The sequence below is a fragment of the Propithecus coquereli genome, unplaced genomic scaffold, assembly GCF_000956105.1.
Source record: "Propithecus coquereli isolate 6110/MARCELLA unplaced genomic scaffold, Pcoq_1.0 Scaffold5, whole genome shotgun sequence".
In the NCBI taxonomy this organism is placed as follows: domain Eukaryota; kingdom Metazoa; phylum Chordata; class Mammalia; order Primates; family Indriidae; genus Propithecus; species Propithecus coquereli.
The window spans coordinates 14,106,104-14,131,571 of NW_012150840.1; the positions used below are offsets into that span (position 1 = coordinate 14,106,104).

The window sequence follows — 25,468 nt, forward strand, 5'->3', positions numbered from 1 at the left end:
CTTTCTAGCTTTGGCCTCGGATTGGCTTCCAGGGCAGCCTTCAAGCATCCGCCCAAGGAGGCAAGGGTCGTTTTCTGATTGGCCTAGACCCTTCGTGCGTTTTATTTCCGCTTCTGAGGTTGCGGCCGAAGCGGCACAGAATTGGAGGGCTCTGCGCCGGAAGCATTACCCAGGGCGGGCCTAGCGGGGCTCCGAGTTCAGCGGGGCCGGCCGACACCATGGCTGCGCGGCTTGCCGTGAGCCGGTGGGGCTTAGCGCCCGCAGTCTATAGAGGCCCGCTGGTGTCCTGCCGGAGGTGGTCCGGCGCCTCAGCAGATACCGTGTACGATGTGGTGGTGTCGGGTGGAGGCCTGGTGGGCGCTGCCATGGCCTGTGCCTTGGGTAAGCTCATCTCCAGACCAGTAGTGGCAGGGAACTGGGCTGTGAAGGAGCGATGAGAGCCGTAGGAGCTCTTGCACTGTTTGCCCAAAGACTGAGTTTCGCGGACCTCGTGGTCTATGCCCTGCCCTCCTAGAGGAACCCCAGGGCGCGCGTTTGGTCCTTCAGGATCCAGCAGGGTCAAAAGTGGGAGGGGCCTTGTGAGTCAATCCTACGCGTGGGGGAAACAGGCTCGCCCGGGGTTAAACAGCTTTACTGAAATATAATTTACATGCCATAGTGTTTACTCATCTAAAGTGTACGGTTTAATGGTTTTTTAGGAAATTCAGAGTCGTGCAGCTATCACTACAATAAATTTTAGAATATTTTCCACACCCTAAAAAGAAACTCTGAACCCATTAACAGTCATTCCTCATTTCTCTACTTCTCCTCAACCCTAGGAAACCGCTTGCCTACTTTCTGTCTCTATAGAGTTGCCTTTTTTGGACGGTTCTATATAAATAGAATCTACTTAATGTTTTCAGGGTTCATCTGTGTTGTAGTGTGTGTCAGTGCTTCATTCCTTTTGATGGCTGAATATTCCACTGTATGTATATACCACATTTTGTTTATTCATTTATCAGTCGATGGACATTTTGGTTGTTTCCACTTTTGGCCTATTAGGAATGCTACTATGAACCTAAATGCTACTATGAACAATTTTGTGTACAAATTTTTGTGTGGACGTAAATTTTTGGTTATCTTGGATCTTTTCCTACCAGTAGGATGGTAACTGTTTAATGTTTTGAAGAATTGCCAAACTGTTTCTTTAAAGTGGCTACTTTTGAAAAACCATTTTACATTCTCACCGACAATATATGAGGGGTCTAGTTTCCCCAGATCCTGCACCACACCTGTTAATTGTCTTTTTGTTTATAGCCATCCTCGTGAGTATTAAGTGGGAACTCATGATTTTGATTTGTATTTCCCTAATGACTAATGATGCTGCATACCTTTTCATATGCTTAGTAGTTTATCTTCTTTGGAGAAATGCCTGTTAGACACTTTGCCCAGTTTTAAACTGGGCAGTTTGTCTTTTTACTATTGAGTTGAAAGAGTTCTTTTATATATTCTGGATACAAGTCCCTTATCAGATGTGTGATTTGCAAATATTTTCTCCCATTCTTTGGGTTGCCTTTTTACTCAATTTATGGTTCTTTTACTTTCTTTTTTTTTTTTTTTTTTTTACCAAAAACCAAAACCAAGTTACATTTATTGATGAGGTCCACCCCCTGCTGTCCTGGAAAAAGAGGGGGGGGCCCTGAGGAGCCCCTCTCCGCGAACAAAATACAGTGGCGGGAAAGGCCCATACAGGAAAGAACATTCTTTTGGTTTCTTGATAAGTGTTCTTGGAAGCATAAAGATTTAAAATTTTGATGCAGTCCAATTTATCAATCTTTTATTACTTGTGCTTTTGGTGACATAGCTAAGAAATCATTGCCTACTCCAAAGTCACAAAGATTTACTCCCACGTTTTTTCCTAGTTTTATCGATTTAGTTCCTACAGAAATCTGTGGTCTACTTTGAGTTGAATTTTGTGTATCCTGTGAGGTAAGGACCTTGTCTTTACCTGTATAATTTAAGCTGCTCCACTACCCTGTGAGGTAGGTACTACTTATGTTCATATTTTATGGGAGGAAGCATGTCTAACAAGATTAAGTAAGGAGCAAAGTCTCACAGTGAGGCAATAGCAAAGTCAGAATTCAAAATCAGGCCACCAAACTCCAGATCTGTTCCTTTTAACAGTGGCTTTCAGAAACTGGATTTGAGTTTTCTGCCCTTAGAAATTAAAGGTCACTAATAGTGTGAGTCTTTTTTGACTTCGGAATCATGGCATGACAACTGCATCTTCCCTGGAGTGGCTCCTCTTCTAGAGAACTGGTGAGGAGCAATGTTTTGTATGAGCTAATGGGCTGGAGTATCAGAGCAATTATAAAAACATAGTATCAATTATTGAGCACTAAGGCCAGGTGCAGTGACTCATGCTTGTATTCTCAGCACTTTGGAAGGCTGAAGTGGGAGGGTTGCTTGAGGCCTGGAGTTTGAGACCAGCCTGGGCAACATAGTGAGACCCCATCTCTAAAAAAAGAAAAAATTAAAATAGTATCCAGGGATGGTGGCTTGTGCCTGTAGTTCCAGCTACTAGGGAGGCTGAGGTAGGAGGAGGGCCTGAGCCCAACCCTGAATTGGAGGCTGCAGTGATCACACCACTGCATTACACCCTGGGCAACAGACCAATACCCTCAAAAAAAAAGCATATTCTTTGTCAGTAGTATACATGCCGATCACTTTTTATTTCAATATGCACTTATTTTAGACAGTTGCTTTTAAAGTGAAAAATTTCCAGTGTGCTTTTAATATTTCTCCATTAAGTCAACTTATATCTTACTTGATTTTTTTCTGCTTCAGACTCACATTAGTTTTATGTTTCAGGCTTGAAACATCTATTAATATATATTTCCCTCTCACATTATTTGTAAATTCTCTATCATTTTTTCTCCAAGTGAATTTGCTAAAATATTACATTAAATAGCTAAAAAATAAAATATTGAACCTGGCTATACTTTATAATGTGTTTGGAAATCTAGTTCTTTTCCTGTTAGTTTCCCTTTCTCACCTGACAGACTTTGAACATCTACTTTGTGGATTGAGAAGATACAGCATTTGCACCAGGAGATATTAACCGAAAGGGAAAAAAAATGGTCCTGGCCCCAAGGGATTTAGAATGTAGCAAAGGAAAAGATTTGTAAATAACTAGTAGAAGGAAGAATGAAATGAAAACTCCCTTACAGAACAAGCAACTGATCTATCTTGGGGAGGAGGTGTGCAGGCCTGGTGGAAAGACCATGCCTGCAGAGGGGAAGCTTGAGTGGGTAGGATCGTAGCGGGAAGCAGCTGCCCTTAGATCAAGGGCAGAGGTACGTGGGACTAGAAAACAGCCCCCTCTGCAGAGCATATCCCCCTGCCCCTCCTCCATAGCAAAAACTGCTGTGGTGCTGCAGACCTAGTAGCCACTCACTGCCTGCTTACTGCAGCTGACTGATTTTCACACCTTCTGCTTTTTATGTTGCAACAGTGCCTCTCTTCTCATTTAAATTCTAAATATTTTAAAAGGGGGATAAAGGTTTGTGGGGTTTCTTTTCATCATTACTAAATAAAACCCCCAGTGTTTCATCTCTCTGGTAATCACATCACATTGTTTTTCTATTTTCTTGGCAGCAGCAGCTCATACCCTCCTTCCTTATATTTTCCCTGTACCTTCTCTGAGACACTGTGGAGGGACTCTATCTGCTGCAAAGTTAGTCACCCAGTAACCAAGTTCCTTGTCTCTATAGATGTTTCAGGATCATATTTGTAGCACATTTGATATATTTTTGGCCCCCTTTTCTTTTATAAACTCTCATTCTTTATTTAATTTTGAGACTGCAATGAATTTGGCTTATTTATTCCATTTTTCTGTTGAATAGGAGTTATCATTTTTAGTGACTTAATACTCAGAAGATTGGAAATAATTGGTGTTTAAATACTACAGTCTTTTTTACTTCATTCTTCCTTTCTAGGGCATTCTATTTGCTAGTTATGGGTTTTGCCATTATTTGCTTCTTTGCACATAGCACATGGTGGACTTTGTCTGTCTGGAGAAGCCTTCCAATTGTGGGTAGGGTGGTTCTCACGGCTGGAGTGGTGGTGTATGTCATTGCTTACAACTCTGCATGGGTAACGTTTATGTACCTTCCAAGAAATTTGTATTCTGAGGGCTAAGAAATTAATTAATCTGTTGTTTCTCTTGGAAATGGGAAATAGATTCTAAAATGATACAAAATATTGCTTTTTTTCTTTTTTAGGACATGATATTCACTTTTGTGATAAGAAAATCCTATTGCTAGAAGCAGGTCCAAAGAAAGTATTGGAGAAATTGTCAGAAACTTACAGCAACAGAGTCAGCTCCATTTCCCCTGGCTCTGCAACGCTTCTCAGTAGTGAGTAGAAGATCCTTTCATAGATCCAATCTCCTTTGCCTCTAAGCTTTCCAGTAAGTCCCATAGGCGGAGTCACCAGAGCACCTGGCAAGGAGCGAGCTCACTGAGGTGGGTGGAGAGTTTGGTAGTCTAGTGCACAGTTGAAGATGGGGACCCCTGAAATTGTTAATGTATTGATAGACTCCCAGTCTGGGGAAGACATCCTTGAGATGTGTGGGTCCATCACGTGGACTTCATTTGGGATGTTGGGGCATTATGAATTGGCAGAACTGAAACCACGTGAACGAATTGTGAACATTTACTTTTACTAGCACCCTCTTCATTCCCATAGTCACCCCCCTAGCAAGCTGGGGACCTAGCACATGAAATGCTTTTGGGGTGTAGATGAATGTGTGCACATGGAACCAGTTAAGAAATTGTCATTAGGTCTCTGCCAGATGTTACTCTCTCAGACCATCCTGTCTCAAATTAAGCTCTGCCTTCACTCTCTAACCCCTTATACTGCCCTATTTTTTTTTTCCATAATACTATACTACTACCTGACCTTATGTGTTTGTTTTTTATTGTCCATCTCTCCAACTAGAATGTCAGCTGCACAGGGCAGGGACTTTGTTTGGTTTCCACTTTATGCTCAGTATCTAGAATTGTACCTGGTACATGGTAGGTACTCAGTAAATATTTCCTCAATGAATGAATCTGTTCAGTGCCATGAAGAATTTAAAAACACTTTTTATCTAGGGGCTTTATAACTCCAGTAGGATGATGAAGGAAAAAAACAATATGGATTGAGTTTTCCTTTTTTATTTCCCCTATTTTAATGTGGGGACATTTTGACCTTTTGATCGTGGAAGCTGGGGCTTTTTTCATGTTGTACAATCTGTAACTGGGGAACAGAGTAGCTTAGCTGCTAGCATCAAACAGGATAGAAGTGGAGAGTATTTTTTCTATAACTGTAGAATACTGAAAACAACCTCTTAACAGGATGGAGAGACAAAGGGGAGCCCGGAGCCTGTGAGGTGACTCTAGTCTATAGATGCTTTCTTTTGTAGGTTTTGGTGCCTGGGACCATATCTGCAACATGAGATACAGAGCCTTTCGGCGAATGCAGGTGCCTCTTTATCTTTTCATTTTTGTTGTGATGTCTTGGTCTGTCTTGTGTTAAGATACTGGAGTCCACATTCTCCAGGTTTTCTATAAATGTGAGAGGAATTAGACAAAGTTCACATTCAGTTCAGGGAAGTAGGGAAAGTGTTCCTGGGAAAATCTTCTTCTCACTTTATATCTCCTGCCATAGAGACTGATAAATTGTGGTTTTCTGCTTCTGTCACTTAGGAAAACAATATTCAGTTTCTGATTGGACTGATGTTTCCTTTCCTTGGTTTTAATGGATACTTTCCTTTTGTATTTCTAGGTGTGGGATGCCTGCTCAGAGGCCTTGATAATGTTTGATAAGGATAATTTAGATGACATGGGCTACATAGTAGAGAACGATGTCATCATGCATGCTCTCACTAAGCAGCTGGAGGCTGTGTCTGGTGAGGCTTCCATCTTCCATCCACTCTCTGGGGAGCAAACTGCCTTAGGACTTACTGGGAAAAAGGATCCCTTTTATAGATACTGAATGTCCACCGTAAAGAAATCCTATTGTGGTTATCTCAGGGTTATTTTTTTTTAACAGCTTTATTCAGGTACAATATATATACACCATAAAATTCACCCATTTTAAGTATACAATTCAGTGGTTTTTATTGCACTTACAGAGTTGTACAACCATTACAATATCATTTTAGAACATTACCTCAAAAGGAAACCCATTTATAGTCATTCTCTATTCTCACACCCAGCCTCTGGCAACTACTGATCTGCTTTCTAGATTTGCCTATTCTGTACAATTTATATAAATGGAATTATATACTATGTATTCATTTGTGTCTGACTTCACTGAGCATTCTGAGATCCATCCGTGTTACAGCACGTATCAGTACTTTATTTCCTTTTATTGTCGAATAGTGTTCCATTGTGTGGATATACTACATTTTGTTTATCCAGTCATTAGCTAATGGACGTTTGGGTTTCCACTTTTTGGCGCTTGTGAATATTCATGTACTAGTTTTTGTATGGACATATGTTTTCATTTCTAAAGAGGCTATATACCATTTCACTTTCCCATTAGTATATAAGGGCTCCAATTTCTCCACATCCTCACCAACCCTTATTTTTCATTTTGTTTTTTTAAGTACAGGGTCTTGCTCTGTACCCCAGGCTGGAGTGCAGTAGTAGAATCATAGCTCACTATAGCCTCGAACTCCTGGGCTCAAAGGATCCTCCTGCCTTAGTCTCCTGAGTAACTGGGATGACAGGCACTTGCTACCACACCTGGCTAACTTTTCTTATTTTTTGTAGAGATGGGGACTCACTATGTCACCCAGGCTGGTCTCAAACTTCTGGCCTCAAGTGATCCTCCCACCTCAGCCTCCCAAACTGTTGGGATCACAGGTGTGAGCCACTGCACCCAGCCCTTATTTTCCTTTTTTAAAAAAATTATAGGCATCCTAGTGAGTGTGAAGTGTTACCTCATGGTAGTTTTGATTGCATTTTCCTAATTACTGCCTATGCTGAGCATCTTTCCATGTCCTTATTGGCCATTGTATATTTTCTTTGGTGAAATGTCTGTTCAACATCTTTTGTCCATTTTTAAATTGGATTGTCTTATTTTTGAGTTATAGTTCTTTATACATTCTGGACATACATTTATCAGATATATGATCTGCAGATATCTCAGGGTTCTAGAAAGAGAAAAACTGGAAGCAACTTAAATGCTTTTTTTTTTTTTTTTTAAGGCTAGTCAAGTGAAGCAGGGGGAGTGAAGAAGGAAAAACAGAATCTATAACTGGTTGTGATCAATTAGTTGTAAACACCACTGCACTCAGACCCGCTTAAATGCTTTTTGATATGGGATAGTAGTTCATTCATGTAATGAAACTACCATGCAGCCTTTAAAGATAATCTAGATCTGGCCAGGTGAGGTGGCTCATCCTAGCACTTTGGGAAGCTGAGGCAGGAGGATTGCTTGACTTTTGCCTGAGCAAGAGTGAGACCCTGTCTCTATAAAAATAGAAAAATTAGCCAGGCATGGTGACATACACCTGTAGTCCCACCTACTTGGGAGGCTGAAGCAGGAGGATCATTTGAGCCCAGGAGTTTGAGGTTGCAGTGAGCTATGATGACACCACTGCACTCTAGCCTGGGTACAGAGCAAGACCCTGTCTCAAAAAAAAAAAAAAAAAAAAAAAACCTAATATTTAGTAACTTAGATATCCCATAATATATTGGTGAAAAAGTATGTCATACGATCCCACTTGTGTGTGTGTGTGCATATAGATGCACAGGAAATCGTCTGGCAAACTATACATGAAAGCTCTAACTAATTGTCTCTGAGTGGTATGATTAAGGGTGGTATTTTTTCCCTTTAACTTTTCTGTGTACAGACTTTTACAGTGAGCTTATTCTTAAACTGCTTTATTGAGGTATGATTGACATGCAAAAAGCTGTAGATACTTAATGTATACAACTTGATGTTTTTAGAGAGAGTATATTGTTTTTATGAACAGAAAAATAAAATGATTTCTAGTGGAAAGAAAAATCTCATACAACATAGAGTTTATTTCAGCCTGTGGTGTTCCTATCCTGTCCACTCTGAAAGCACACATGGGCTCATTTAGGTGTAGAGTGAAAATGGAGGAGCTCATGCTCCCATGAGGACGGGAAGAAGAGTGCTGAAAAAAGGCTGAAAATACACTGAGATTTAGTACCTTTTTGTTGTTGTTGACATTGAGTCATCCCTGTGGCTTCTGTCATTTATCAGCTCTCAGACCATAGCACTGGTTACTTATTTTTTAGATCTTGTTTGGTAATAAATGACAAGACACTGCTGTCCTGAGACCTTGCTTTAGGTTTAGTTATGGCTTTTTCCTCAGCTTGTGTGGCCTGCCTTTCTAATGTTGTTTTTTTTTTTTCTTTTTCTTTTGACCTCCCAGACCGAGTGACAGTTCTCTACAGGAGCAGAGCTGTTGGCTATACCTGGCCTTGTCCATTTACTATGAAAGACTCCAGCCCTTGGGTTCATATTACCCTAGGTGATGGCAGCACACTCCAGACCAAATTGTTGGTAGTTGAAGATTCTTATTTGCCAGGGGTCTTGCATATCTACACCTTATCCTAGATTCTAGGGCCTCCAGTTCTAGATCTAAGCTATAGTTTAAATTAATTTTAGGCAAAGCTTTTGGTTATAAGGACAAGTACCCATTCAAGCCAACTCAAGTTAAGATGGTCTTGTTGTAAATCTTGTATAGGAAGCAATCTCATGGGCCATCTTTGATCATGAAATAGAAGGTACCCGGACTTCACAGGGACAGAAACCAAAGTGTCAGGAATTGAGGCTGTTCCTTCCCTCTCGTTCATCTCCTGGCATCTCTCATTTTTCTTCCTGTCTCTCTTTCTGCTCACCACCTTCCCCCTTTACACGGCAGCCATTTCTAACCTTACATCAGGACTGTTCAGCTCTAGTGCCTGCCCTTTATTGAAACTTCCTTTACTCCCTATTTCAAACATCAAGAGACTCTGGCTGAGTTTAACCTATGGCTGGCACCTCTTGGGTCAGATGTCCAGCTTTGGCTCTGTTGGCTGACACTGAGGTGACATACTATAGGGCTACACTTCTAGGGGCTATGTGTGAGACAGGTCTGATAAAAAGTTTCCTGCTACAGATGGGCTTACCAACAGTTAGGACTAGAGATAACTTTAGGAGGGGCAGAGAAAAACTCCTGAAGCAGTTTGATTTACGAAGAAGTTTTAAGAGTTAGCAGGCTCTTGTCTCCATGCAGATTGGTGCAGATGGTCACAACTCAGGAGTACGGCAGGCTGCTGGGATCCAGAATGTTAGCTGGAACTATGACCAGTCTGCTGTTGTGGCTACACTGCATTTATCAGAGGTAAGGTCCTGCGCTGTCGTCCGGTGACTCCACTCCTAAGCACTGAGTACTTCTCACAAAAACTTCTCCTCTTTATTGCAGGCCACGGAAAACAATGTAGCTTGGCAGAGATTTCTTCCCTCGGGGCCTATTGCTCTGCTTCCGGTAAGAGGTCCTCTGGCTGGTCTGCTCAAGTGCACCCAGCCTTCCTCTTTTAGGACTTCACTTTCTCTCAGCCTTTTTCTAGTTTCAAGGGAGTATGTCCAGGCTAGCTTTGTTTCCTCTTCTTGTCTTCCTTTTTATGCTTGAGAGCTCCCAAGTAAAGAAGAGTTTTAGCCCTTGGTATCAATGTTCTTCTTTTGGCACAGCTCTCAGACACCTTGAGTTCCTTGGTTTGGTCCACATCCCATGAACATGCAGCAGAACTGGTTAGCATGGATGAGGAAAAATTTGTAGATGCCATTAACTCTGCCTTTGTAAGTATCAACTTATCCAGCTGATGATGTGTTGCAGAGGTAGATACAGAAAGGTGGTTTTGAGTAAGGAAAAAGGACCAACCAGTCACCTGCCCCTTTTTAGCTATAATGCTTGATATGGATTGTGTGGAGGAGAGCATACAGGGACATGCATAACAATAGAAATAATAATGTGTGTGTTTTGAGGGCTGCTGTTATGCTGACTGAAACCACTGCCTGGGTTGTGGTTAGCATTGGCCTTTTCTGAAAGTATCATACTTTCATAATTTGGATAATACTTTGATAATAGATCCCAACTATCTGAACCTTTGAACCTGATTCATTGGAAATGTTCCAGGGAGGGGATGAGCACATTGCAGCACAGAGCTTACGAGGGAGCTTTGTAGACAGACATGGGCTCAGTACTGGTTTTACCTGTTAATTTCCTAAAAAATGGAAATAGTATTACCAACTTCTCAGGATTGAATAAAAGACTTTAAAAATGAGAGAATTTATGTAAAATACATGGAACATATTACCTAGTCCATTGAAGGTGCTCAACAATTGGTAATAATTATTCACAGCCTTTAGATCATATGGGCACCAGTATTTTTGGAGCCTAATGCCACATTTATCTAAATTCACTAAATTCATTAATAACTGATAACATTTATTGAGTGCTTACTATGTGCCAGGTATAGGTTAGAGTTTTACATGTATTTATTCATTTAATTCAGTAAATTTTTGAGGTAGGTACTGTTGTTATCTTCATTATAAGACAGAGATGAGGAACTTGCGTAAGGTCATAGAGCTAGTGGCAAAGCTGGCTTCTGAAATCAAGCTGGCCTTCAGAGCCTGTGCTTTTAACCACCGAACCCTCCTACCTCACTAATGACCTCACACTGAAGATGGAAATCCATGCTCTGTAGTAGCAACAAGAACAAAAGGAACTGAATATACTGAAGTGGATTCCAGGGTAAATGGTGAATGCTACCCCTCTGGGTCATTTAGTATATATTCCTGGCACAGGTCTAGGACCTTTGTAACATTCATTCAACAACAATTACAAGTGCCTCCTCCATGGCAGGCTCTGGAGATTCTGAGACAAATGAGACAGTCCCTGCTTTCAGGAAGCTCATAGTCAAGTGAGGGAGAAAGACACACAAATGACAATCTCAGTACAGTGATAGAAGTATGCATAGGATGCTGTGGGGCATACAGGAGGAAAACACACACTGAGAAGGGTGGGAGGGTTACAAAGAGGTGCCATCTTCTGCATGCCCTGAGGTGTTATCCTGGTGAAATAGAGGTGGGAGGATGTTCTAAGTAGAGGGGAGTCCTAGAGGCAAGAGGATATTGTATGATAAGCTATGCTGTGGCTGGCACATGGTTACTGATCACAGGGACTAGTGAAAAGTGAAGCTTGGAGGTCGGCGAGGTAGGCAGGGGCCTGCTTATGAGTAGTTTGGCTTGATCCTAAAACCTGTGGGAGTCATGGGAAGATGAGATTTGCATTTGTTTGAGGGGCTTGTTACTTGTAGTCTTGATCAGTTTAGGCGAGTTAGGTAGCATTACTGTTAGCTTTGGTTACAAAAGGGTTGAATTTTTAATTCCCTGCTAGTCACTGATCAAATTTCACCTTGTCTTATGGCTGATGCTGCTCAGTGGAATGATGCTAATCACACAGACTTCATCGACTCAGCTGGCACCATGTTGCAATATGCTATCTCCCTTCTGAAGCCCACTAAGGTCTCAGCTCGCCAGCTACCTCCAAGCGTAGCCAGCGTGGAGGCCAAAAGCCGAGTACTGTTTCCTCTTGGGTTGGGACATGCTGCTGAGTACGTCCGGCCTCGGGTGGCGCTCATTGGGTAAGATAATAACAGAGCAGGGCCACTCCCTTCTCACTGTGCTGCTAGAGGTCACACCTGAACTCTGCTTTATTCTTAGGGACGCAGCCCACAGAGTCCATCCACTTGCAGGACAAGGTGTCAACATGGGCTTTGGGGATATCTCCAGCTTGGTCCATCACCTTAGTACTGCAGCCTTCAATGGGAGAGACTTAGGTAAGGATTCAGGTACCTTAGAAGTATCCAGAGGTCATATAGTTAGGGAAAATCAGGGCCCCAAAATAGTCCACAGTAGCAAGATGGGGTACACATAAAATGTGTCTGGTTTGTTAGGAGAGGGAAAGAGACTTTATTTTTGGATTAGGAGTTTAACCTTTCCTCTGTTCTCCAGGCTCCATGAACCACCTCACAGGTTATGAAACAGACAGACAACGTCACAATACTGCTCTTCTGGCTGCTACAGACTTACTAAAAAGGCTGTACTCCACCAACGCTACTCCGCTTGTGCTGCTCAGGACATGGGGCTTGCAGGCCACAAATGCAGTGTCTCCACTCAAAGTAAGAGGTCACTCATGGCTCTCCAAGCTTCTTGCTCATGGAGGAATGACTTTGCAAACAGCTCTTAATTTCTTTGGATTAATTTTCTTGGCTATGAAATTATCATCTTTCTACTTTTCCAGTGCTTATGAGCAAAAAGGTACTTGCTAGGCTTGTTGGTATTAAGGTCCACATCTAAGCAATAATTTTTGTGTATAGGGAGGGCTTAAAAATGGTGAGTAGAGACTTGTAAAGATAAAGATGTTTAAGTTCTTTTTGCTGCTTGGCTAGCTTCTTCCCTGAGAAACTTCCATTTAAAGATACTTTTTCTTTTTTTAGCTGAAATAAAGCAGGGACTCTTGGGAGGAGTACCTATATGGGACTTTGTCTAAGTTTTTGCTTTAATCACTTTGGATATTTTATTTTCTTCACCTGCTGTCACACCTTACAGTTTTTTTTTTTTTTGAGACAGAGTCTCACTGTGTTGCCCCAGCTAGAATGCTGTGGTGTCAGCCTAACTCACAGCAACCTCAAACTCCTGGGCTCAAGCGATCCTCCTGCCTCAGCCTCCTGAGTTGCTGGGACTACAGGCATGCGCCACCATGCCCAGCTAATTTTTCCTATATATTTTTAGTTGTCCAGCTAATTTCTTTCTATGTTTTTTAGTAGAGACAGCGTCTTGCTCTTGCTCAGGCTGGTCTCAAACTCCTGAGCTGAAACGATCTGCCCACCTCTACTTGCCAGAGTGCTAGGATTATAGGCATGAGCCACTGCGCCCGCCCATACCTTACAGTGTTAAAGTGTCACTCAACTTTGTTTTATTTTTCTCCAGGAACAGATTATGGCCTTTGCAAGCAAATGAGTGCTCCTCTTCTAGAGATTATGTTGATGAAAAAAAGAACATCCTTCCCTACGACCATCTCACACATTTTCAAGATTTAATTTAATAAATTTACCTTGCATTAGAGAATTCCCATCTCTTTTTCTTCTCTGCTTAATGGACCTGTGGAGCCCAAATAATGAGTGATAATTTGCAGTGAGGAAAGGTGTATTAGCCAAGCCAAGGGAAAAAAAACCTTAAAGGAAGACTATTATGATTTGGTTGAAAAGAAAATTTTATTACTAAAACAAAAATCATTGAGGTGCTGTCTCAGTCATTTTCACTTGTTAACAATTCTTTCTAAAGAGAACATTTATACAGTTTTTTTTTAATGCTCGTCATAAATTTATACAATTGTTTTTGATAGAAGAAAGAATTAGAAATACTCAGTGCATTTTTGTTAGAATTGCTTTTTTAAAATTAACATCAGAATGCAAATTAAATATAAACTGCTTTAACCTTTGTTATAGCTGCACTGGACTTTCTGAAAAGAAAACCAAATTTTATTAATGTGAGTTATTCTTCATCACAGCACCAGATTTCACCTTTATTTGTGGTTCCTCTCTGGGACACCATTGTCTGTTTAATAAAATAATAAATAATTTCATTGCACAGGTTTGAAGACCTCAGGAACCAGGTCAAAAGGGAAAAACTATGATTAGCAGCAGAATTTGTTCATGTTTGGTGGCAGACTGGTAGCCGACTGGAGGGAGTGGTATTTTGCTGTGGGTTTTTAAAGAGCTCACTTCATAGTACCAGAGGTGCCTCTTGAAGAGATTTGCAGGTCTGTTAGATTTGCTCACTGTAAAGAACATCTTACCCAGACATCTGATTTGAAGATAAAATGAGAAGAAATAGTCTGCTTTTGAACCAAGTAAACTATTCTTGAGAATAATTTTTAAAGGCATGGGAAATCTGTTACTTTAGGGGAGCTTTTCAGGCAAATGGAGAAAATTTATAAGATACTAGAGTAAAAAAGTGACAATGTCACAACCTTCCTGGAATCTCAGGAAAAATGTGCCCAGAATAAAAGATGGCAGCTGCTGTGAAAAGCTGTGTGATTACTAGCAGAGACTGTAGGGACAAGGTCATCATTCATAAAAAAACAGAAAAGTGGAATAGGTGCGGAGAACACAGACTCTCCAAAAGTGTGCAAACAGAATCAGGCAAGATGAAGAATTTTAAGGCACACCTTGCAAGGACCTCCATGATCCCCAGAGGATGTTCTTCATATGACAATGATGATGATAACAAACATAACATCCACCATGTACCAGGCCATGCCCTAAGTATTTTAAATATATTAACACATTTACAGAGTGGAAACTAACCAACAGTATTAGAATCTATAGGACCCTTAATAAGAGGCCCAAAGGGTACACTGGGGTCAAAATGGACATTATAGACAATTTTTTTTAAAGAAACAAAAATTCTCATTCCAAATTGTTGTTCTTAAAATGGACAAACTGATTAATTCTCCAGATGTTCTCATCAAGATTAACAAAATATATTTAGATAAATTTCTGGAGTTAGATTGCCTTTATCCAAGAGTTCTGAAGGTATTTGGGATGACCAAAAGAGCCTGCTGAATAATGTGTGTTACTTTACAAAGTGGACCCTGTTGATAAGAAGTTTCAGAGACAACGTGCAGTGGTAAAGACCAGAGAATCTTACGTCTCTGGACTTGTCAAGCTGGAAGAGTCTTCAGTGAACACAGCTTACCTCTTGGGGAAACAACTTGGTTTCTACTGGAGGAAAATAGTCTGTCCCTATACATGGGACAACATGTAATGTACTGTGACTGGTCTAGCACCCTTTTTTGGACAAAGATGGTAAGGGGTCTAGACATCTGTCACATGTTAAAGAAGAGACCATAAAGAACTTGGGAGGGGCTTTCTTGAAAATATTGAAAGGCTCTGGAAGGAGCATCAGAGCAGAACTAAAACCATTGAGAAGATAGGTAGATTTCAGCTCAATCTAAGGAGGAACTTTTTTTAACATCAGTGTAGTCCCGAATGGAATGAGCTATCTGAAAACATGCCTAAGCAGATGCTGAATGATGATAACCTGTTAGAAAAGTTGAAGGAATTCTGCACTGGGTAGAAGATAAGATTATATTTTTGGGCTATTTCTAATTCTAAAGATTCTATTATTTCATTTTATATTAGCATTTATTGAGGAAGGCAATAGGTATAAAGGTGAGTTTAGTAATAAAAGTGTGAAAAGTCTTAAGAAATTCCACACTGAATTAAAAAACAAAATCTGGGGGATAAGGATACAGAAATTTGCTTAGTTTCTTGCACAGAGCAGATGTTAAATATTTATTGATGCAGTGGAGGTTCCTCAGGAACTGGTGTGAGGGCCAGGTGCATTTAATATTGTTTGTGAGAAAGCAGAATGAAAGGGAGTCCGCTGTTTGGGGGAGATACTCTTCTGGAAAGAAGCTGGAGGTAAAGGAGGAGCCAGACCACAGGAAGATCTTCCAAGTCCAAGGGCACTAGAGTAGGTGGACAAGAATCAGATGACTGCTATGTGGGAAAGTACAAGATAATGAATTTGGGGGGAAATAATTAAGTTCTGAGCCTTCAGACTCAAAAAGAGAACTTTAGAGTCATTAAACATGGTTCTCTCTGGAGATGCTGGCCCACTGTACTGATGTGGACCAAAAGAGCCACCGAATCAAATGTGGGATATTGTCGGGAGGAGAGTTGGAAACCCTGGCACTAAACACATAAATCAGGATATTAGCTAAACTGATCAGAGGCCAGGGCAGAAGATACTGCTATAAACAGACAGCATAAAAGGGTAATCTGAAAGGGGCTATGACCAAAATTGGTAGATCCTAGGATAGCACAGACACTTCTTCACCACAGACCGCAAGCTAGGGTATAGTTGCTATAGTTCTATTCTTAGAAATACAAAGAAAACAAGTTTAGGATCATGGAAAATACTATAAACACATTAGCCTAGGAGGTGGTACTGGCACTGAATACACACATAAGATAGATACGTTCATTAATCCCAGAGTTGACTGATAAAAAGTTGATTACAGAAGGTAGGCTACATGAGGCAGCCACACCCTCCCATGACATGTCTCTAGACACTGGATGGCCTCCTTTCTTAAGGCTGTGATCTATGCACAGTTAGGAGCTACTCTCCATCCTATTACCATTTAGGATGGCTCTCCACTGGCTGATTGGAGCTAGCACAGAACAGGATCACAAATTCTGATATGATACCATTTTTTTTTTTTTTGGAATTATACATGGAAAGCAAAACCAGGTATTTTTTTTTCCTCTTTTTGGGAGAGGTTTGTGCAGATAAGGGTAGGCAGTGTATAGGGAGGAAAAAAATACTGGTACTGCTAGGTCATGGGATTGCAATAAATCAGCTTAATTTAGCATGTAAGAGGAAAACTAAAATGTTTAAGGTATGAGGCACTCAAAGGGTTGAAATGAGATTTTTCTTTGGTTCCCAGGGACCTGTCCCTGGGCTCTCCAAGGTTGAGTTCCAAAGCTATACTTTCTGGTTCACGGGGCTCTCTCTGACACACAAGGAATCTCAAAAGATTTAGACTCTTCTGGTGCCAGCTGTGCATGCTGAGTGGTTAGGCAGCAGTTCACATTAAATGTGTAAAACTAATTAAACTCAAATTTCTAGGCTCAAGGGCAAGATCCATCTACAAAAGCCCCTTTTCTCCTGATAAAGCTAGCTGCTGGGCTTCAGTCCAGGTTGTCCCCCAGACTAGCTCAGAAAATGACTCTCCTTCTCCCTTTAAAAGGTTGTTGGTGAATGCAGGCCTCAGAGGAAGTGCGTGTCCTCAGTGGGAAATGCCCAGAGACTGCAACAGGTGAAAGGTGGCCCCCAAGGCCCAGCCTGTTTCTATGTTGTTCACTTTCTTTGTGAGCTGTTGAGGAGGAGAAAAAAAGTCTTCACATTTTCATCCAATTTTCAACTCCAACAAGCATGGCACTTGGCAGATCATGTTGGCAAACAGCATCCACATGGCCACACCAAGGCAAAAACTGGGAGGAGCCAGTCTTGGGAGGCTTCCCACTTACTACTCGCTATAACAATTTCCCTGCAGCCATGGCCCATTGCCTCTGCACCCACCATTCTGATCCCTGGGTGTTTCTGACCCAGGAAGTGGTCCACTAGGCCTTCGAGAGATCTTCTAGACAGATAGGATTCTGAACTCTTTCCTTAGTCCTGAAACTAAACAGCATCCCCACCTTTATTTTCTGAATCACCCATTTATGATAAGGCAACTTGTAATGGTAATAGATGTGGTAGAAAGGGCATGATCAAGAATTGGGAATAGATTTAGAGGTAGGAAAGAACAAACCAAGCTTCTCAATTCATACTGTGTAAGCAACTGCCTCTTATTAAGCACTAATAATAACCAACCAGGGCATTTAAGACATTCTGGGCCAGGTTGTGCCTCAGTTAGCTCAGTGACCTTTGGCAAAGCTTTACATCCAATTTCCTCAACTATATAACAAGAGGATTAGTGTTTATCAAATTGTTTTCTTCAGAATCCTAGGGTTTTTTGGAAATGCTTCACAGGAAAAAAAGAGGTCAAAGGTAAAGGTGTTACAGGCTCCAACCTCTGCCTCAACCAGAATAGCTTGACTTGATCAGTTTCATATTATTGACGTCCTGTAGTAAGCTTTTGTTGAATAAAGATGCCACCACCACCACCAAAAAGGAAAAGTTCGTAAAAGTTTGTAAACCAGTGGATAGTTCTGTGTTAACCTGATGAAACTGAATCACTGTGCCCAAAACTGGGGAGAATGGCATTTAAATCATTATCTTGAGGAAAAAAATGATTATCTTCAGGTTCAGTCTGAGACACCTGAGTCAAATTGGAAGTGCCCATACCGAAATGCTCTTCCTGTGTCCTCAGGACTTGGCTGGAAGCCTGGGGATACAGATGCCAAAATGAAGCTATCTCTGGAACAGGGAACTGTCCACTCCTGATTTACATTCTGCCCCCACTGAAAATAGCAGGAAAATTGTCCTTAAATGACTTGGTTATTGTTGATGCTCAGGTAGAAGCAGCTGTTAAATTAGCATGTATTGAGATGCTAAGGATGATCTCTTACCCACAAATTATCCCCAACTGATAGGAAATCCATCCATTAATAGTAATACAAATTTTAATGACTTACTATGCACCAGGCATTGTGCTTTCTATGCATTATCTTAATTTTCATAACAGCCCTATGAAATAGGTACTGTAAGGATCCTTGTGTTTCAAATGAGGAACCTAAAAGGGGAAGTCAATCTCCATCTAAGGCCACAGAGCTAGTAAGCATGCAAGTCAGAACTTGAACACAGATCTGATGGACAACAGAGCCCAAGTTTTATTTTATTTTATTTATTTTATTATTATTTTTTTGAGACAGAGTCTCACTCTATTGCCCGGGCTAGAGTGCCGTGGCATCAGCCTAGCTCACAGCAACCTCAAACTCCTGAGCTCAAACGATCTGCTGGCCTCGGCCTCCCAGAGTGCTAGGATTACAGGCATGAGCCACCACGCCCGGCCAGAGCCAAAGTTTTAAACACTACACCATACTAACTCTTGCTTCTTGCCCTGAGTTCTAAATTGATTTAATAAACCATGTGACTTGGGCATGTTAAGTTGAGCTGCAAGATTTCTGTTGTGTGACCTGTTCTGTGACCTCTGGAATAGCTTGACTGGGCCAGGTTGTGCCCAGGCAAGCAGTAATGTACTCGGAGGCTACCATTGCATCAGTGTAATTTCCCACATTCATGGTGTCTAGCACAGTGCCTTGTCCACAGCCCAATCAGAAATACCTCATAATTCCACCTATAGCTACTCTGATTACTAAACAAATTCTTGACTCCCTCCCAACCCCCACAAAAGAAGACTGTTAAGGGACTCTGGTGTTCCATCTCTTACCTGTAAGACGGTACTGTCTGCAAAGCCAAAGCCATCCTTTAACAGGGCTGTGATGTAGGCTAGGTCCATGCACAGAAAAGGACTGCCAGAGGTGAAGTTTTCCAAGTTATCACACACTGAAAGTGAGAGAGAGTGAACAGTGGAGTTCAGGTTTGCAACTAATTGAGACATGTAGGATTTTCCCTAAATATAGACAGGTAGAATAAGCAAAGCAGAAATCTTCATTTGGTTAACTCCTGGGCCTTGTAGAGAGTAGACTGCACTGATTGCCTCTGCAAGACCATAGCTTCTTAAGAGTTTGCACATTTCTGGTGTGATATTTATCTACTCAAATTTACATGGGTCCTAGTTTATTTGCTAAGTTTCTATGACCTATTGCGGAGGCTTAGTTCTAAGTCCCTTACACCTGTTATTAATGCTGAGGCCCAGAAGACAGGGCAATACCATTTAGCTCTACTGTGGGCCACTGGATAAGATCATTTGTATTTTAGATTGACTCTCTCAAGGAAGCCTCTGTGGCTTTTTCCCATGTATTTTGATGCTCAGTGTTTCATTAACACTGATAACACTATTTCAGTTTAAAAAAAATGGAAAAATGTAGAAAGAAGACAAAGTTTTCACCATTTCCCCAAAGCCTCTTGTATTCCCATATTCTTGCCCAGGATTCTATGCCACCTAATGCTTACAAAAATTTTTTTGGAGACAGGGTCTGGTTATGTTGCCCAGGCTGGAGTGCAGTGGCTATTCACAGGTGCAATCATAGCTCACTGCAGCCTCAAACTCCGGGCCTCAAGCATTCGTCCTGCCTCAGCCTCCTGAGTAGCTGAGACCACAGGTGCGTACCACTGTGCCTGGCTAGCACCTGATGCTTTTAACTCCTAGCAAGGCTGGAAGACCCAGAAAGGAAACCAGCCTTCTGACAGGCTGTCTGAGCTGACTGAGGTGCTTTAAGTCACCAGAGTCGGCAGCCACAGCCTCAAAGGGTTGTCTTCAAGGACTTCCCCTGACACTCACCTTCTTTGGCCTTTCTTTCAAAATCTTCAACTTTTAAAACACCCCCCTTTTCATAATCTGAAATGAAACAGAACAGTAGCTGATATCCAAAAGCCTTCAAGGAAACAAAGAAATTCATCCTAGTGATGTTTATAATAATGCAAAATGGGAAAATTTCAACATTAGAGAATGGGATAAACAAACATGACATAGCCATACAATATAATCTATGCAGCCTATTTTATTTATTTACAATCAATTTCATCTTATGTATATTTAGCTACAGTGAAAAAAAAAATAGATCCATTAAACACATAAATAGGAAATTCATATCTCTCAGGCCATGACAGATCATGTACTTAACTCTCACAGTGACACAAAAGCATTATTTTGCATTAAGAAATGAAGTTATTATAAAGGGGCAGGAAGAAACTTTTGGGGGTGATGGATATGTTCATTATCTTAAATGTGGTTACGGTTTCATGGGTGTACATACATGACAAAACTTAGAAAACTGCACACTTTAAACATGTACACTTACTGTATGCCAATAATGCCTCAATAAAGATGTTTTTAAAAAGATGTCATGTATAGTTCTTGAAGTTATCTACCTCCAAAAGATTCTAAGTCATAGTCACCCTTCCACTCAAGTGACTAGTGCCACTCAACCAGCACTGGAGAAGAGTCGGGTAATCACCCCAACAAAGCATTTCAAGTGCTCCTTCTCCTTGACCTTCCCCACCACAGCCCTGCCCACTTTCTTCTCTGGACTGACACCTGAGATGAACTCACCAATCATGTCCGTGTCAACGGCTCGATCATAATAGTAAGAGAAAGCATAGAAGGAGCTTCTCTGGACCTCTTTTGGCTGGTGAAGTTTTCCTTGTACCACCCTCAGGACTTCGGCGTAGCAGGGCTCAAAGCCCATCTCCCCTGCCAGGGCAAAGGTACACAGGGGAAAGGTGAGGACAGTGACAGGGGAAGAGGCCACTCTCTGGGGCAAGCTGCTGGAGACACGGAGGGAAAAGCAGGAGGCTAAAGGAAAGCAGGAAGGAGAAGGCTGAGGCTTAGGACGAAGGGCTTAAAAACAAAGATGAGCAAACTTCTGCAGCCTCGCTGCTCTGTTTCTCCATGGCAGCTTCCCTGCCTAACCTGTGTTCACCAAAACAGCTACAGCCAACCTCACACTGCTGCCGAGCATTACATTTCATGTTATTTACAAACAAGTATGTAGAGGGCTCACCCGGTTCCTTCACTAGGCAATCAAGTTTTTTCCTTGATATTAAGGTCTATGCCTTTTATAATACCTAAGATGAATCATTCTTCTTATCATCTCAATTTTAAGTGTTACGATAATTTAAATAACTAAGCATTAACTGAACAGGTTTTCACACTGCTGCATTAGACCTCGGCTAAGAAAAGTTTTCTTTTTTATTTGTGGCTATTCACAGTCTCAATCATCATGCACTACAGCCTCTAACTCCTGGCCTCAAGGGATCCTCCCACCTCAGCCTCCCAAGTAGCTGGGACGACAAACACACACCGACCCAGCTAAGAATAGGTTTCTAGTGGATCCATGACACTTGGCCAGGAAAGAGAACACGATGTAGAATGGCAATTGCCCCATTTGTCATCACTTCCCATTAGTCCTTGGAGGCATACCCAGATTCTTTGGAACAAGTCCCTATAACCTGATAAGCTTCTCTTGAGCTCTAGAAAAAGTTTCCCATGGGACTTTACTAGAATTTCTACTGTACAGATAATTTTAACCAGTGAAAAAACATCACTTGCCTTCTTGGTTGCCACCATACTGGTATTTCACACCTCCAAAGATCCACTCTGCTTCTAACCATCTCGGTAGACAGGCACTTCGGAAAGTGTGTCCATCAGTCCCTGAAAGAAACCAGGGCAGAAAGTAAAAGGCAAGTATGTGAGAGAGAAGGGGGAACGCAAACAAGAAGCCCTAAGGCTGAAAGGAATCACCAAGGGGGCTGGGCTTTAAAATCTGATGAAATTAGTTCCATGACTACATCCTGCGACAGGAATTCTTAACTGAGGCTAAATAAGCTTTGTGGGGTTGGTGAATCCTTCCAAAACCAGAAGCAAATTTTCATGCACGTGCACATTTGTCAGAGGGGTGCATGGCTTTCATTGCATCTCAAAAAAAATCCAAAACCCACAATAGAGTAAGTTCCCTCCTTCCTAAAAACAGGAAAAAATACCTTCCTCACTGGTTGCTGAGAGGCTTAAAGGAAATACATATGAAGATGTTTTGTGAACTCTGAAATGCAATATGGTCATCATCCTGATAATAGTTTACTGTCAGCCAAGCACTGTACAAAGTGCATTAAATGCAAAATCTCATTTAATGTGAGGAAAAGAGCAGAGAAAGGTTAACTAACCTGTCCCAAATCGCAACATTGAGACTCAACCCAGTTCTGCCTGATCCCAACTGTGAAGAGATCTACGGAGTTGCTCAGTTATTCCAGCTTACAAGTACAACAGACCCTGCTTCCTGCACCTCCCATGTAAAGCTAAGGGCTTGAACAAGCTCCTGCCAGATGCACTCTTTGAGCCCTGAATTTCTGCAGATGCTTCAGCCCCCTGGCCACAGACTGTTCCCCCTATATAGGGAGACCTCATTCTAAAAATGGCTCATAATATATACCAAAACTTCTGAATTCATAAAATAGAGAAGGAATTTGCTATTATTAGTCCATCATACAATATGTTTCCCAATTCAACATGAGCCTTTTCTCCACAGAATCACTTCCAAGGAAAGGAAGAGGCAAGCTGAGTACTTGTGTCACTCTCACCATCACCCACCCGGCAGATACCCAGACAAACCTTCTGTCTCCAGGGCTCCCAGAGTTGCTAGTCTTGCAGCTTTCAATCCAAATCCCAAGTAACTGTAAAATACAGGATTGACCCATTTCATGCTAGCTCTTTCAAAAGTAACATGGTTTCCATTTCTCTCTGGAGAGATGAAAACCTTATTCTGTTTCTGTGACCTATTCAACTCATGTGGTCAACAAGAATAATTTCTGCCCAGTTTGGATCAAGGCCATGCAGTGAGAATTCTCCACAGCTATGATTGAAAAGTCAGAAACAGTGACAATTCCTAGGGTCCCACACTAGGAACCATCCCCAGAAAAGGACTCATTAGTTTAGCTCCTAGCCCCAAATGGGATCACATTCCCGGATGGATGTTGAATACCTCAAGGCCAGCTCAGAGGAGTTGGTATGGAGCTTTGGCTGAGCCTTCTCCCAGTGTCCTCTTCCTAGAGAAAACTTTTGACTCTTAAGTTACATACCTTTGAGGCCAAGAATGAAGAAGCCTCTTAGGTCCCTAGGGCTTTGGTAAGTGGCTTGGGTTTCAGTTGATAGGCGTTAGGGAATTGGCAAAGACTTTGTAAGGCTGACCAGATGTGATAACAGATTTGAGAATGCTCTGAAAAGTTGGGAGAATCATACAATGTGAAATATTATTCTTCCCTGTCCCCTCCTTACCTGTGTGTGTAGAGCTTATAAGTGCTGTTAAACATCTCAAAGGAAGTGAGGTAGCCCCTAGGCGTTTGTTCCAGGGTTCTCTGCGAATCAGAAAAAGCAAAACACTATTCAGGATCTGTAATTATTTGACGATGTTATCACCACCATCCCTGTCCCTCCCCCAAAAAATCAGAGATGGAGATAGACTAAGCTGCTAATTTCATAAGGTTTGAGGAATCAAAGGAACTCTGAACAGTGAGAGGGCAAGGGGGAGTCCACCGAGTCATTACTTCACTCTACTCAGCCTACCTGTGGTGAAGCTGCTGTCTGAAAATGGGGTGCCACTTTCGTAGCACCATGATATGCCTGCCAAGGGCATTGCTAACCAGACCTTCACGTAAATGACTCACCTCAAACTGGGGCAGGAACGTGATTTGGGTGGAGGCCCCCCCCAGGTCCAGGGTCCCCACGGTCTCCTGGCTGTGGCCATGCAGCTGACCTGTCAATGAGAGTCAGCTCTAAATATCCTCCACATGCTGGACAGCCCAACACTCATCTGTCTGCAATGTCTCTCCTGCTCTTGTTGTACACTGAAGGTGTTCCACAAATACTCCACTGCTCTCCAGACCCAAAGGCTGCAGGTGAACATCAACTCAGAAGGACTCTTGCTGTAGCTGAGGCCTTGAAGGCCAGTTGTAAACATTAACTTCCTGTCTTTCCTTTCCTTTTTTTAAAGAAAGAAAAATACAGAAAAAAAGAAAGGAATTTTACTCTTCTGACCATGTATGTAAAAGCCAGTTAAGATCTTAAGATAAACTTACCTGTCAGAAAATTCACAGTAACCCAAGCTAATATGCCTAAAAAGAGAGAACGACAAGCATGACATTCCAGAGCACTTTTTTTCTCTTTCCTGGCCCCATATTTGTTCTTTTTCTTTCTTAATTTCATGTCTAGAGCACACATTTCCCTTCTCCCTGTCCTTCGATGTCCTCCTGTCCCATCCTCCAGCTTGTTTGTTTCTCCATACTTAGTTCCTTTCTCTTCAGTGCCCATCCCTGTTCCCAGTTCTGTTAGTAGTTAGATCTTTCACTGACACTGCTCGTCTACCCCTGGAACATATAACAACACCTCTCCCACCTTCATAGGATCCATCCATGATGCTAACACTCTCCTCTGGTACCAGGAAAGGTGACTTCCTGAAGATCTCCTTTACCTAGAGAAAAAGGGAAAAATGTGGATTCCCTAAGGCAGTAAAATGGATTTCCATATTTTGACTGTGTCCTATAAAGCTTATAAAACTATAAAATTTTAGCAAAACTCATTCCTTTGCCCTAAGAAACTAGGCAAGCTATTACCAGTTTCTTGCAAAAACAAAAACACAAGGATTCCTTGTACTTTAAAGTAAAGCTCAAACCATCTAAACTTATAGGTCACTTGGACTTAGGGAAGGGCATATATCTGTATATACCCTGTGAGCTCAAGCCTGTCATTTTAAAAAAATGGATCCTGTCATTTTAAAAAAAACACCTGATTGTTTTTGTTTTGTTTTGTTTTGTTTTCAAGAAAAGTACCAGAGAGAACACCTGGTTAATTCTAACTAAACATACCCTGGGCACTGGGAGGACCCTTTCCCATTCCACTTCTTAGATGAGCAGAGGAACCCGCCGTGATGAAAGAGCTCATGCTCCAGGGCTGAGGTACTCTCCTACCAGCTCCTTGGGTTCTGGTGTGCGGCTGGGGCCTCCAGAGTCTAAGGTGACCTCAAATCTAGCTTATGGAATCCTATTTTAGGAGACGGGAATGAAGATCTCACACAAACACTCGACTCTCCATAACACAGGCCAATGACATGGGTGTTATGTCTTATTTGTATATGACTTTTTTTTTTTTTTTTGAGACAGAGTCTCACTCTATTGCCCGGGCTAGAGTGCCGTGGCATCAGCCTAGCTCACAGCAACCTCAAACTCCTGAGCT

General features: G+C 41.7%; 2 protein-coding genes across 7 annotated transcripts in view; one reads left to right on the plus strand and one right to left on the minus strand.

Annotated features, from left to right (window-relative positions):
* Positions 1 to 124: 124 nt before the first annotated feature.
* COQ6 (coenzyme Q6 monooxygenase) lies at positions 125 to 13,171 on the plus strand. Of its 2 annotated transcripts, none has more exons than XM_012656210.1 (12): positions 125 to 381; positions 4,263 to 4,397; positions 5,447 to 5,505; positions 5,809 to 5,932; positions 8,435 to 8,565; positions 9,263 to 9,388; positions 9,470 to 9,532; positions 9,736 to 9,843; positions 11,488 to 11,690; positions 11,770 to 11,885; positions 12,061 to 12,227; positions 13,039 to 13,171. In XM_012656210.1, the coding sequence occupies exons 1-12, from the start codon at positions 219 to 221 to the stop codon at positions 13,066 to 13,068; spliced, it is 1,425 nt and encodes a 474-aa protein (XP_012511664.1). In that variant the 5' UTR covers positions 125 to 218; the 3' UTR covers positions 13,069 to 13,171. The 2 variants fall into 2 exon arrangements, with proteins under 2 accessions (XP_012511664.1, XP_012511666.1); XM_012656212.1 differs by having other exon boundaries at positions 145 to 381; positions 9,281 to 9,388.
* Positions 13,172 to 13,506: 335 nt separating this feature from the next.
* The window catches only part of ENTPD5 (ectonucleoside triphosphate diphosphohydrolase 5), a 58,788-nt gene continuing 46,826 nt past the window's right edge, over positions 13,507 to 25,468 (minus strand). For 4 of the 5 annotated variants that reach the window (XM_012656215.1, XM_012656217.1, XM_012656216.1 and 1 more), the window contains 10 exons: positions 24,632 to 24,707; positions 24,316 to 24,351; positions 23,905 to 23,993; positions 23,516 to 23,595; positions 22,853 to 22,914; positions 21,797 to 21,898; positions 20,798 to 20,938; positions 20,027 to 20,083; positions 19,013 to 19,128; positions 16,907 to 16,993 (listed from right to left, as the gene is read on the minus strand). In XM_012656215.1, the coding sequence (XP_012511669.1) occupies positions 16,907 to 16,993; positions 19,013 to 19,128; positions 20,027 to 20,083; positions 20,798 to 20,938; positions 21,797 to 21,898; positions 22,853 to 22,914; positions 23,516 to 23,595; positions 23,905 to 23,993; positions 24,316 to 24,351; positions 24,632 to 24,707 (846 nt within the window). Of the gene's footprint in view, positions 16,994 to 19,012; positions 19,129 to 20,026; positions 20,084 to 20,797; positions 20,939 to 21,796; positions 21,899 to 22,852; positions 22,915 to 23,515; positions 23,596 to 23,904; positions 23,994 to 24,315; positions 24,352 to 24,631; positions 24,708 to 25,468 lie in introns of all 5 variants that reach the window. The other variant, XM_012656214.1, reaches the window with a different exon arrangement.

Bases quoted from the DNA above. Each gene is read 5' to 3' on its own strand.
- COQ6 (XM_012656210.1), top strand. From the start codon at position 219: ATGGCTGCGCGGCTTGCCGTGAGCCGGTGGGGCTTAGCGCCCGCAGTC. The intron at 5,933-8,434 runs GTGAGGCTTCCA...TTGACCTCCCAG, and splicing joins GCAGCTGGAGGCTGTGTCTG to ACCGAGTGACAGTTCTCTAC. The intron at 9,389-9,469 runs GTAAGGTCCTGC...TCTTTATTGCAG, and splicing joins CTACACTGCATTTATCAGAG to GCCACGGAAAACAATGTAGC.